Consider the following 13,720-nt stretch of genomic DNA (forward strand, 5'->3'; position numbering starts at 1 on the left):
AGTTTAAAGAAAATAGGTCAAATAATGCAACCATATGCTAATTTTTATATAAAATTTTGCAATTCAGCAAAAACCGGACGGTATTCATAGCTGCTGTTGGTAATTTTGCAGAGGATAAAAACGTAGCTTTTCTTTGATCAAATTACATGAAAATCACACATTTTAAAGGAAATAGGTCAAGTAATGCAACCACATGCTAATTTTTATAGAAGATTGTGCATTTGAGCAAAAACCGTCATTGGTTGCGGTCGGTAATTAGTGAGTCGGACGGTATGTGGTTGGTAATTTTGTATATGATAAAAACGTAGCTTTTCTTTGATCAAATTCAATGGAAATCACAAATTTTAAAGAAAATAGGTCAAATAATGCAACCATATGCTAATTCATTATATAGAATTGTGCAATTCAGCAAAAACAGTCCTCAACACTACTCATCATTCATTCTCGCTCCGTTCGTACATCCTTGTCAAGCACTGTATATATATATATATATATATATATATATATATATATATATATATATATATATACACCTTTTTCTCTCTTTCTATCCCCTCTCTCTCTATTTCTCTCTCTCTCTCTCTCTCTATCTAAATATCTCTATCTCTATCTCTCTTCCTCTCTGTCTGTCCCTCTCTCTCTTTCTCTTCCTCTCTCTCTCTCTCTCTCTCTCTCTCTCTCTCTCTCTCTCTCTCTCTCTCTCTCTCTCTCTCTCTCTCTCTCTCTCTCTCTTTCTCAACCTCTCTTTCCTTCTCTCTCTCACTCTTTCTTGCTCTCGTAAATATATTTGAATGCGGCTATGTGTTTATTAATAGAGAAATATTGACTCTCTGATGACCCGACGAGTTACGTCGACCAAAGCCAATACTTTTAGATTAATAATTTTGTCTTACGTAATAGAATAATTATTCACTTCCCTTCTTCTACTAAGATTTACGTTTTTCTTTCAGTTTTCCTCAAAGACACGAAGATACAAGTGAAACCCTTACCTGCAGGCTTTTGAATCTCCAGTGTACAATAATAGATGGCATAGTTGTGGTCAAGGAGTGGAATTGTGATGCAGAAGATACAGAAAGCTAGTTGAACAGTCACGTACACTTTGATACATGATACATAACTATAGTATTATCGTTCAATATATTGGAACTCCAAAATGTGTGGATTAATGATACAGAGTTAACGAAATGTGATACGCAGTTCATTCGGTGCCATTATTCTGCCAAATATTTGTAATTTGTGAAAAACAAAAAACATTTTGTCTTTAATACATGTATACATATATACCTGTAACTTTCATTTATATGAAAGTATATGTAGAAAATAGCTATGCGTTTTTTCCAAAAACGACAGAAGACATTCTGCAACTAAAGAAAGTAAAGGAGGAAACACTCCAGTGAAAGTAAAATTGTGATATATATTTTAAAGTAGAAAAATAAATAATGTTAGTGAATTTTCTTTTAGATGTCTTATATAGTACGGCTTAAGTCAGTTATGTGAGAAAAAATAGAAGTTCTCCAGCGCAAGACCAAAACTGAATCAAAACTCCTTTTTTAGTGACGATGGCTGTAAGATGGTGGATGATCTCTAATTATCCTACGTCTTACAACAAAACAAACACAACGTGAAGAAATGATTGAGGGAACGTGGTTTCTTTCTACATATTATAACAGCTGAATCCACGTGATCATTAAGACCTTTATTGGCGAGTCAAGATGTGAGCCCTCAGTGTCATTGACTGAGGTTTCACGGGACTGAAAAGGTGGAACGTCTGAAGTGATGAGCACAAACAGTCTGAAGTGAAAGAAAGGTGCCATGCTGTAAAGAGAGAACTTCGTAAGTGTCATACACCAGCTAACAGCAATGGTAACAACAACAAATATCAAAGACGAGGGGGAACAAAGGCGTTAGTTCGTGAAAAACGTTATAAAGTCTATTACTTCAGTTTTATTTCCCGTTTTATCTTCACGTTCTATTCTGTTTTCTTTTTTCAATTAGAACAATATAACCATTTAATCTTTATTATAAACCACTTTTATTAATTTTCCTTAAGTTAAAGAATTCGTAGTTTTGTATTCAAAAAGAAATTTGCTTTTGTATGTGCACAAGAACGTAACAAGGGATTCAGGATACAATTCTGAGACCTCTCAGGACAAACTTACATTCGTGGGCGTGTAAACAGTGTAATTGGGGGGAAGAGAAGGGGACAATAACAAATGATATCTTAAGAGCGTGAGGATGACCAGCAGCCGATACCTTCAAGTACCACCTCAAATAACGAACAACAGACTCCGTCCTGTTGTCAAGACCACGGAAAGTTCTTCGCCGATCACTCACAGAAGGCAAGATGAGCGAGTCCTTAGTGAACCGCAGAGTACCTGCCGTCAACCTTCTCCAAGGCAGCATCAGCAGGAACCGTATTCCTTTCACACCTACCAGGATAGAAGAGCCACGAAGATGCTGGACTCGACGATGGACGAACTGGATGCTGTGTTCTTCGACGACGAGTTCGAGCAGAGGCTTCTGGCCTACGCAGAGAGATTCCGTACTTCGGCCCCTCCGCCTCTTCCTTTCCATGAGCGCTACTCGCGGTATATTCTTTCTACTGGTGCTCGACTTATGCATCTCCAGGTTAGTGGAGTTAGTTTAATTTATGTAACAGTATCTACTGATTGGCGAGCGTTTTTTTTTTCATAAACGTAGATACTGTTCAAGCACCTTAACCTCCATTGACTGTTTTGTGGCTTCTCCAAATAAATGTTGGTGGTTCTCCAACACTTAACTTTTCTTTAATCTGTTTGTGGCTGTCTCAAAATAGTAGTGGTTATCAAAGTTTCTAATTAAATTTTACATCCTTTCATAGAAACAACTTGAGAATACTGCATGTAAATATGCTGCTTTTAACATGAAACTCGAAGAGGTAGCACTCTTTCATCACCTGGTACTTCAGAGAAGAAAATTAGCTGTAATATTACGGAATATGGACCTAGTAGCCTCTCTTTTGTGGTGACTATATGAATATAGTTCATGTACAGCTTTCCTATCAAATGTAAGGTCTAACGTCAACAAATGATCTTGTTAAATTTCCTTCTAAAAAAAATATATATATATATACAGCGGCTATCCGTGTACATACGTTCGGGTAAAGCCATCACAAAGCTATGATATATTCTCATCAATTACTTATAGAGGAAGATATTGGAGTAAAAAACCTTACCCTGATGTAGAGAAAATGCGGATATTATGTCATATCACCCGTTTATTGTTAGAAATATCCAATAACGCTCATGATAACAGAGTGCATGGGTTCTAATTTATCCCCTGTTTTGGCTAACTTGTACATGTAGTACTTTGAATGCACTCTGTTACCCGCCATCAAACCGCCTGAGATGATTTGGTTCCGTTATGTTGATGACATTTTCTCAGCGTAGGATGATAGGTGGGGTGCTTTCGAGGTATTTCTGGACAATTTGAACCATTTATCCCCTAACATCAAATTCAAAACAGAATGGGAAGAAGGTCATCAGATCCTTTTCCTAGACATTTTAATTAGAAGGATTGATGGAGAATTATTTTTTACAGTTTATAGAAAACCCACCCATTCAGGTAGCTATCTCCACTTTTTCAGCAACTATCCCGACAAAGTCAAAAAGAGTGTTGCCTCCGGCCTTTTCTTGAGAGCTTTTAGGATTTGTATTCCTAGATTCTTGGACCGGGCAATTGACCTCATCAAAAGGCAACTTTTGAATTTGGCATACCCGTCCTGGTTCATGGATCAAGCCCTCAGCAAGGCTAGAGCCAGCCACCTTAAAAATTCAGTTCCCACCACACAACCCTCTTTCAAATATATTTTAAAAATTCCCTATTGTAACTCCATCAGTCCTTCTTTTAAATTAATTCCCAACAAGCGTTTCACAGTTGCCTACCATTACCCTAACACTGTTCACAAACAAATGGTTAATGTTCATCAAAGGTTAAAGGGAAATGAGTCCCCAGGAGTGCCTTCCTTGTTAAGATTGTGATTTTGTGTACCTTGGTCAGACCGGAAGGGATCTTAAAATCAGGTTAATGGAGCACAAAAGAATTAGGTATGCCCAGGAAAATTCCGCTGTGTTCCGACATGTCAGTACCAAAAATCACAGTCTTGACTGGGACAAAGCCAAAATTTTGTTTAAGTCCAACTGTAGCTTTAGAAGAAAAAATTTTGAATCAGCCTTAATCAAAGATTGTCCGAACTTGAATATCTCCAAGGGTCAATGGTCCCAGGACATAATATCACGGCTAGCTGTGAGCCGCTTGGTTAAGAATTATCACCCTCCTGATCCTGCTTCCAGCCCGCCTCCCTCCTAATCTCACACCTCCACCCACACATCCCCTCACCTCTGACTCCGCCCTCCTTGACGGATTGTCCTGTTTTAGCTTTGCGTGTTCCCCTTCTGCTCACACCTCAATTGTACTTATGTCTCTGCAAATTCTTGTAATCTGTACTTTCCTGAAGAGGGCTATAGCCATTAGCCGAAATACAGAATTTGCGCTTTCTTCTAATGTTTCCTTTTTTTCCGACTGTGGGTTCTTCGTGATTATTATTTACAAATGTGCTACTAAGTTTTGTCTAAGTGATATATATATATGTATATGTATATGTATATGTATATGTATATGTATATATAAATATATATTTACATATATATATATTTATATATATATATATATATACACATATACATATATAATCGATAAGAGAAAAGACAAATATATGGAGAGAGTGGTGTAGGTAAAGTCCAGGAAGGAGCAGATGTGCTTTATTCTCTAATGTCTCGACATTCTTCTTTAGAGAGATAATGGTAAAGGCAAACTGGGATACATTGCTTATATTAATTAAGCGGATCATTTCACGGGTTATCTTGGAATAGAGCTCGCTGATTGGTCTATATGTGCCCCCGCAATGACCAATCTTGTCGCATGCACTGTGTTTACAAAACCCTTCTCTATGATTGGTTGACCTTGATTTGTTGATATATGCTGCTTCAATTGTTTTCCTTTTCGTCTTTTTCCTATCAGTGTGTAAGATTTTGGTGTTTTTCCAATTAGGCATATGGCCGTGTTGTGTGGCGTGTATTGCTAGTGAATTAGATATCATATGGTGTCGCATGTCATTCTTGTGTTCATATGATCTTTTTGTGACTCTTCGTGATGTTTCTCCAAAGTAGGCTGCGTCGCACCCGCCACATGGAATCTTGTAGACCACGCTGTTTTCGTTTTTCTCTCCCGTGCGCTGGTTTTTGGACAAAATGCCCCTTGTTGTCCATCCTTACGAATGAACGACACCTATCCTTATTCTTGCAAGGAACTTGGAAAGTATTTCACCTTTTGTAGAGTAAGGAACCGCTATATATTTTTTTCTTTTCTCTGATCTTCCGTAACTGTCTTATTTCTTCGTATTTGTTTGGCTTTATTTTTCAAATTTTGTAATAGAACCGGTAGATACTTCAGGCGGTTGAACGTCTCTGTTATGTGTTTACGCTTGTCGTGCAAAACTTCTTCGTTACATATTCTAAATGCTCTGATGATAAAAACAATTATTATACCAGGTTTTTATTCTTGTGCTGTGTCGCGATAAGTAATGAATGAAATCTTCTTTGTTTCTTGGTTTCCTGTATAATGAAAATTTTACACTTTTATCAACACAAAATAAGAACGAAATCTAGCATAATAATTGTTTTTTTTTTCACAGAGCATTTAGAATATGTAGCGACGAAACCCATCAATAAAGAAGACTACATACACTTCTTTTCAGGACATAATGACAGAACTAGAACAGGTATTATAATAGGTGTCTTCTTCAGAGCATTTCGTATATACAGTAAAATTTTCTAGATTTTGAATTACAACATATCACAGAGACTTTCATCAAACTCAAATATCCAAAAGGTCTCTTATGTAGATTGAAAAATAAATAAATAAATAAAAAATAAATGATTAACAAAAGTAAAACCAAAAATAAAAATGATAAATGTAATGATGAAACCCGAATTTCTAGATCTTGAATTACAACATATCACATAGACTTTCATCAAACTCAAAAATCCAAAAGGTCTCTTATGTAGATTGAAAAAAAAAAAATAATGATGATTAAAAATAAATAATTAACAAAAGTAAGACCAAAAGTAAAAGTGATAATATATGTAATGATGAAACCCGATACATCACAGTACCAAACTCTAATATTAATTCACACCTAGACACTTTCCTTCTAAAAGCCGACATTAGAATAGCCAGGACATCAAGTAACAAAATAGGACATTTGGTCACACGTAGCTACAGTAATCCCACTAATGAAAACAGCATTGTTGATAAAATTCCATGTAAAAGCTGTCTCTCTTCATATTTTGGAGAATCTGGTCGTGGACTTAATAAATGGGTAAATAAACATGACGTAGAAGCCCACAGATCATCATAATAAAGCATGTGGATAAGCATGGTCACCTTCCAAACTGGAACAACACAACCATATTAAATAAAGGATCATCCAAGAAACTGAGGAAGGCAAGTGAAGCAACATATATTAACACTAATAACAACATTAACCATAAAGAATATTTTATATGTCTAGCAAGAGCCATAAGCTTATTAATAATAAAAGAATACAGAAATAAAATAACAAGCTCTCCGAGGCGCCCCATGAGATGACCCGTCTATGTATAAAATCCCCAGTTATTTTCAGTTGTTAGCTTTGTGATCAAGACCCTGCGGGTCGAAACGTTAAAACATTAAAATTCTCCCATTAGTCTTCGTCTTCTTCCTCCCCCTTCACTTTGATATGTATATATATATATATTTATATATATATGTATATATATATATATATATATATATATATACATGTGTGTGTGTGTGTGCGTGTGTGTGTGTGTGTGTGTGTGTGTGTGTGTGTGTGTGTGTGTGTGTGTGTGTGTGTGTGTGTGTGTGTGTGTGTGTGTGTGTGTGTGTGTGTGTGTGTGTGTCTGTGTATGTGTGTGTGTGTGTGTGTGTGTGTGTGTGTGTGTGTGTGTGTGTGTGTGTGTGTGTGTGTGTGTGTGTGTGTGTGTGTGTGTGTGTGTGTGTGTGTGTGTGTGTGTGTGTGTGTATTCACTTGGTCTTTTTCACTTGGTCTTTGGATCACGTGTTGGACTCGTGATCGACAGCTATTTCCCTCCCGGAAGAGAGCTCAGAGCTCGTAGGTCCGATCTATGGGTAATGCTATGACCTTGCACACACACACACACCCAACTTCCCGCCCACGAGAGTCAGAGTAACGACCCGAGGCACAGCGATACCGAAATAATTTCGGCCCTGGGCAGGATTCGAACTGGCTACTGGGAGCACTTCTGCTTCCCAGTTCAGCGCTCTACCAACTGTGTGTGTGTGTGTGTGTGTGTGTGTGTGTGTGTGTGTGTGTGTGTGTGTGTGTGTGTGTGTGTGTGTGTGTGTGTGTGTGTGTGTGTGTGTGTGTGTGTGTGTGTGTGTGTGTGTGTGTGTGTGTGTGTGTGTGTGTGTGTGTGTGTGTGTGTGTGTGTGTGTGTGTGTGTGTGTGTGTGTGTGTGTGTGTGTGTGTGTGTGTGTGTGTGTGTGTGTGTGTGTGTGTGTGTGTGTATTTACCTAGTTGTATTTTGCAGGAAGGGGAGCTACGCTCGTGGTGTAACGCCTTTGTATTGTGCACTGTCTAGTTTGCTCTTAAACTCATGAATGCTTTTTACGCACACTATTTCATTGTCCAGTTTGTTCCAAGTGTCCACCACTCTATGTGGAAAACTCTTTTTCTTCAGATCTCTTCTATAGCTCTGTTTTTTGTTTTTTTTTCATGTCCTCTTGTGCTTCTCTTGTCCCAGTTTAACAAGTCCTCTCTATCGAGTATTTCTGTGCCCTTCATGATTCTGTAGATAGTCAGTAGGTCACCTCTCTCTCTTCTTTGCTCCAGGGTCGGTAACTCCAGTTTAGCAAAGCTCTCCTCATATGACAAGTTTGCAAGTGCAGGTGCCATTTTTGTGGCTGCTCTCTGGATTCTTTCTATTTTCTTTATATTCTTTTTGGTACTGGGTGACCACAATGTCACCGCATATTCTAGTCTAGGACTTATCAGTGTGACCAATATTTTTTAGATGATTTCTTCGTCCAAATATGTAAATGCCACTATTGATCTTTGCAAGTTGTAGGATTTTCCGACAATTTTGTTTATCCGTTTATCATAGGACAAGTCGTTTGAGATAATTACATCGAAATCTTTTTCGGATCTCTCCTTCTTTACCTCCTTGGTTCCAATTCTATATTGTCCTGATATTCTATTTTTGCCTTTTCCAAACTCTATTATGCTACACTTGTTAATACTGAAGTCCACTTCCCATTTCTGACTCCAGTTCCATACCTTATTCAGGTCTTCCTGCATCTTCCTGCATCTTTTGTTGAACCAGCATTTAATGTACACTCTCTAGCTTCTGTCATAGTACGTGCCTATTCAACCCTTCATTGTAAATGTCCATCAAGACATTCCATTTCTTTTCCACTTTTGTCTCTTCTATGTAAAAATTTTCCAAGTTTCCATTTTGGAAGAATTTCTTTAGTTTTGCAAAGTCCGTTTTGTTGTACATCAATCTTCCTTTCCTATGCTTTTCATTTCTCTTTATGTATACTTCTTCCTTTGGTTCAGTCTCAATTAGTATATGGTCACTCTTTCCAATTGATGTCTTGTATTGGATTTTATCCACAGTTTCAGGTTCTGTTGTAAAATTTTAATCTAGTTTTGACGGCTCCTCGTTATTTCTGTATCTGGTGTTTTCACTGACCCACTGAGTCATTGTATATTCCATGGTCATGTCCAGTAGTACATTACCACACAAGTCTTCTCCTCTCACTGTCATGTTCTCCCTTTTTTTTCAATTGAAGTCCCCCATAATTACCAAATTCCCTCCGCCCATTAGTATCTCATTTAATGATTTTCGTATGCTCGTTCTATTCCCAAGCGTTCGTTTTTGGGGGCACATAACTCACCACAAATTTTCTGCTTTTCATGTTCTTGTCTTATACTTTTATCATGGTCAGTTCTACATTACCTTTGCCCTCCACAATTTTTGTCACATTCAAGTTTTTCTTGGCCAAGAACATGATTCCTCCTCCCTGTTTCTTGTCTCTGTTTTTAATCCAGTAATTATATGGTCCATGTCCAACATCTATGGATGGTATTTCACCCCTTAGTTTAGTCTCCATAATTCCCATTATGTCTGGTTTTTCTTCTAGCAGGTAATCATTAAGTTCATTTAGTCCTGAAATTAATCCGTCGATGTTGGTATAGGCCACTTTAAATTTTCTTCTTTCTCCGTTTTTTTTTTTTCTGTCTTTGGTTCGCCCATTCTGATGTACCATTTCCTCAGTCTCATGTCGATTACTCTCCAATAGAATTCCTTGCTTTCGGTCTCCGTTCTCTTCGCGTTTTTTTTTTCTTTGCTTCATCTCTTAGTGTCTTCTCTTTTTCTAATTCCTCAATACTCATTCCTTTTTTTATCCATGTCTTATTGTACTTTTCACTCCTTACAAAGTTACCTACTTTTTCAAATATGTCTTCTACTACCATCTGTGATCTTAGTTTTATCTTTACGGGTCAATTTCTATCCTTGGAATAGTGACCAATACTATATGTATCGTCTACGTCTTTCAGTGCATCTTGGTCTCCATCCTATGTTTCTTTTAGGGTTGCTATTGCTGTCTCTTTTTCTTCTTTTTCTCTCATGTACCTCGCCAGACCATGTTTTTCTTTAGTCCATATACCACAATTTTTATTTTTCCTATCCACTGTGTCTCTGACCCAATTTGTTTTTTTCATTAATTACTTGGATAAGTGTGTCTTTTGCACTTTCCTGTGTTTGTTGTTGGACTATTTCTTTTAAAACTATTTCTTTATTTTCAATGTTTTCCTTCCATTTCTAAATCTTTTGGATACTTTCCTCACCTAAGTTCTCTTCGATTTTTTCCGTCATTTCTTGAATTTTGTTGTTTATCTCTTTTTTTTCGCTATTGGTAGTACAATTAATTCTCTTCTTTTCATTATCAATCTTCAGCTCTCTTATATCATTTTTAATTTCTTTAATCTCGTTTTTTAGATCCAAGTTAGTTTTCCTCAGGTCGGAAATTTCAATGTTTGCTTGCGCTAAGTAATCCATTAGTCCAATGATTTCGTTCCTTAAGTCCACAATTTCATCCTCCCACCGTATCCTATTTTTGCTCATTTCCCTCTCTATCTCTAGGATTCGACTTAAACTCCTTTCGTACTTACTGTGTGTGTGTGTGTGTGTGTGTGTGTGTGTGTGTGTGTGTGTGTGTGTGTGTGTGTGTGTGTGTGTGTGTGTGTGTGTGTGTGTGTGTGTGTGTGTGTGTGTGTGTGTGTGTGTGTGTGTGTGTGTGTGTGTGTGTGTGTGTGTGTGTGTGTTGTATATTGTATATATGTTTATTTCTATATGGGGATAGAAAAGAGGCTAAGGTAGGGGATAATGGGGCTTGGAAAGACAATGGGGCTAAGGGCCATAGAACTGTCGGATTCTATCAGAATTTGCCGGGCCTCTGCCGATTCTTTCTGAGGTTTCGACCAATTTCTTTACAAATACGAGTATATGTATGTTTTTTCAACTTGATAGGAAATCTGAATGACGTTTTGGAGCCTTGATCATAATAAAATGTTATTTTTTCTTTAATCTTTTAAGGCTTTGTCTGATTAATGCCTCCGACAAAAAAGTATATTGTTTATGGTCTAGTCATCTTATTTGTGAATATTTTCCCGAAAAAGATAATGATTTTTCTTAGAGGGGGGGGGGGGTGGTACTGGTATAACACACCATTAGAATTTTTGATGCTCCGAATAGAAGCGTTGGTTAAAGCCTCTTGATTCTCTTCAGGGTATCGCAGCTAAACTTTTTCAAAGTACCAGGTAACCATGTAACGTCACGGCATAATGTAAACCAAGTGTGACGTTATAGATGCTACAATTGACCCACGTGTGACATCATAGGAAACCTGATGAGACTTAGACATAATGTGTGAGTGTGTGTACGTGTGTGTGTGTGTGTGTGTGTGTGTGTGTGTGTGTGTGTGTGTGTGTGTGTGTGTGTGTGTGTGTGTGTGTGTGTGTGTGTGTGTGTGTGTGTGTGTGTGTGTGTGTGTGTGTGTGTGTGTGTGTGTGTGTGTGTGCGTGTGTGTGTGAGTGAGTGATTGAGTGGAAGGGCGGTAAGCTAGACACAGGGAACAGTTGGAGTTTTATTCACTGACGTTTCGTCCTTACCAGGACATTCTCAAAGTACATACAATCTCAAAAAATGAACAGCATATATAATTCATCCTTGCCGTGTTCCATACTCTCATCCGTTCTCAACACTTCTCATGTGACTCCGACCATGCCGCTTCTCCCTCCGTTCTCAATCGTCCTTTTGTCCTCCTTGATATATGATTAGAGTGCCTGCTGCTCCTTCTAATTTTATATACCATTCTCTATGGTTGATGCAGGGGTGGGAAGTAATGTAGGCTGCCTCCAATATTTTCCTTTTCTTATTCTATAGACCTTTGTGGAGCACCTCTATCTTGTTCCAATGTGGAAGATGACCACATTGGTGTAAATGAACCACTAGCGAGTTGGAGGTTTCTTTGAGCTCTGACGTCATTTTTGTGTTCATATATCCGCAGCTCCACTGATCTTCTCGTCTCTCCATAATATTCGAACGGACAACCACCATATGGTATATTGTAGATCGCGCCTTTCTCCATACCTATTTCTGATTTATATTTAATCTTATTCCTGACAACCTCTCCTAATATTGTACTCGTGGAAAAATAACGCTGACACCCGCTTTTGTGAGAATATGTCTCAACTCCTCCTCGTACTTCGAGTTGGGGACGGACAAAAACCCAGCTCTACCTTCTCAGGACCGGTTGTCCTTCTTCCTTCTCATTATTACCGTTGCTTTCTTTTTCAATCTGTGCAGTAGTCCTTCCGGGTATCTGAATTTAGTGAACACTTTGAATATATATATTTAATTTCATCCTCTAAAAACTCTTCGCTTCAAATACGGTACGCCCTTAAGAAAAATCATATAACTGCTCCGTTTTTAATTTTGTTACTATGCACTGAGTGAATAAAACTCCAACTGTTCTCTGTGTTTAGCTCACCGCTCTTCCACTCATTGGTCTTCCATACTTCAATATATATATATGTATATATATATATATATATATATATATATATATATATATATATATATATATATATATACACGAGTATATAAAAGAAAAAACCTGTATGTAATTTTAGATTCCATTAATCATGTTCTCTTTTTTTTTCAGAATTTTCAAGTGGATACATGCAGATGCTGGCCGTTGCTTCCGGTCACCGGTCTGCCCCATCGGCGCGTCGTCCGGAGTCTTAGCTGTGTGGCACCGCCAAAGCCTCCGCCGACACCGTTGGACGAAAGAAGAAGCAGCAATGTCGAGCGCCTTGTCGACTGGAGGAGAAACTCCCTGGAAGACCTGCCCATCGGAGCGCCTGGATGCAAATGCCGCTGCGAATGTGGGAGGCTTTACACTCCGGAGGTCCCCAGCGAGTTCGACATGAGATCAACCGATAGACGTGAGAGCAGCCGGAGAACAACAGATAGGTCTTCTTTCAGAAGATCCCGCTCCGACAAGTCTCCCAGAAGGTCTCCTGGGAGATCTCCTGGGAGATCTCCTGGGAAGTCACCTGGGAGGTCTCCTGTTCCTACAAACAGGTCAAGGAGCACTTCTCTGGCCCCCTCCAGGAGTCTCACCTTCTGCTCAGATACTTCCTTGCCAAACTCTTCTTCCTCCTCGGTGAGCTCTGTCTCACTACCCACTCCACCCTCCTCCTCCCTCTCCACCAGCCCCACCACAGCTGCTGCCTTTGCTGCCGTGTGCGAGAAAACTCGTCGCTTTTATCCTTTCAGGAGGACTTGGTCGCTTTTTGCACTTGGAACAGACACCTCGCACAAGGACACTCCCAAAGAACGCCACGAGAAGGTGCCGCCGAAGAAGCTACTTCGACAACCGACGCGACACATCTACCGGAAAGGTATCTCGGGGCTCCCCATCGAGTGCAACACGATGACAAAGAGTTACAGTGCTCTTGTTCACCTCTAAACCTCATAATCTTACTTGGTGTGATCACCATTATACGTGGGAGGCTTTTGAAATGGTTCGATCTTGTAAATGAATGTTTTTGTGAGCAGAAAAAAAAAAAAAACTTTTTAGTCGCTGTACGTCCATGCCTAGTTCTCAAAGCTTTACTTGGGTGCAGCTGTTTACGTTGGAGCTGTTTTGAAAAAAGCTTGGCCTCGGAATGAAAGGTTTTGGAAGCAGCAAAAGCACTTTCGAAGTGATTGAACTTCCCTGCCTATTTCTTATGGTAGCCTTACTGAAATACTCTAACGATGAGGAATCTTCTAAGTGGTTTCAGAAATGTTCGATCTACAACAAGTAAATGTCACGGGGAAAATTTTCTGAAAATGGTGTTGATTTATCCTTATAGTGATAATATTTTATATTTAGTCCTTCAAATTGACATAGTTTTTTGTGTGGCCTTAGCTCTTCATTATGGGGCCACCCTCTGTCTGATAAAACTATCTAGTTGATCATAATAATATCTATGAAATTAGAAATTAAAAACATTCAAATAAGGAATTACGCATATACAGAG

General features: G+C 38.6%; 1 protein-coding gene across 1 annotated transcript in view; it reads left to right on the forward strand.

Moving 5' to 3' along the window:
- The first annotated feature begins 960 nt into the window (after positions 1 to 960).
- Positions 961 to 13,720, forward strand: part of LOC143027453 (uncharacterized) — a 13,840-nt gene continuing 1,080 nt past the window's right edge. The window contains exons 1-2 of the mRNA XM_076188741.1: positions 961 to 2,628; positions 12,355 to 13,720. The exon at positions 12,355 to 13,720 is cut by the window's right edge and continues 1,080 nt beyond it. Coding sequence (XP_076044856.1) covers positions 2,236 to 2,628; positions 12,355 to 13,164 — 1,203 coding nt within the window. The 5' untranslated portion in view covers positions 961 to 2,235 and the 3' untranslated portion in view covers positions 13,165 to 13,720. The remainder of the gene's footprint in view (positions 2,629 to 12,354) is intronic.

This window comes from Oratosquilla oratoria, chromosome 8, assembly GCF_046742065.1.
Source record: "Oratosquilla oratoria isolate Oo_2021 chromosome 8, ASM4674206v1, whole genome shotgun sequence".
NCBI classification, from domain to species: domain Eukaryota; kingdom Metazoa; phylum Arthropoda; class Malacostraca; order Stomatopoda; family Squillidae; genus Oratosquilla; species Oratosquilla oratoria.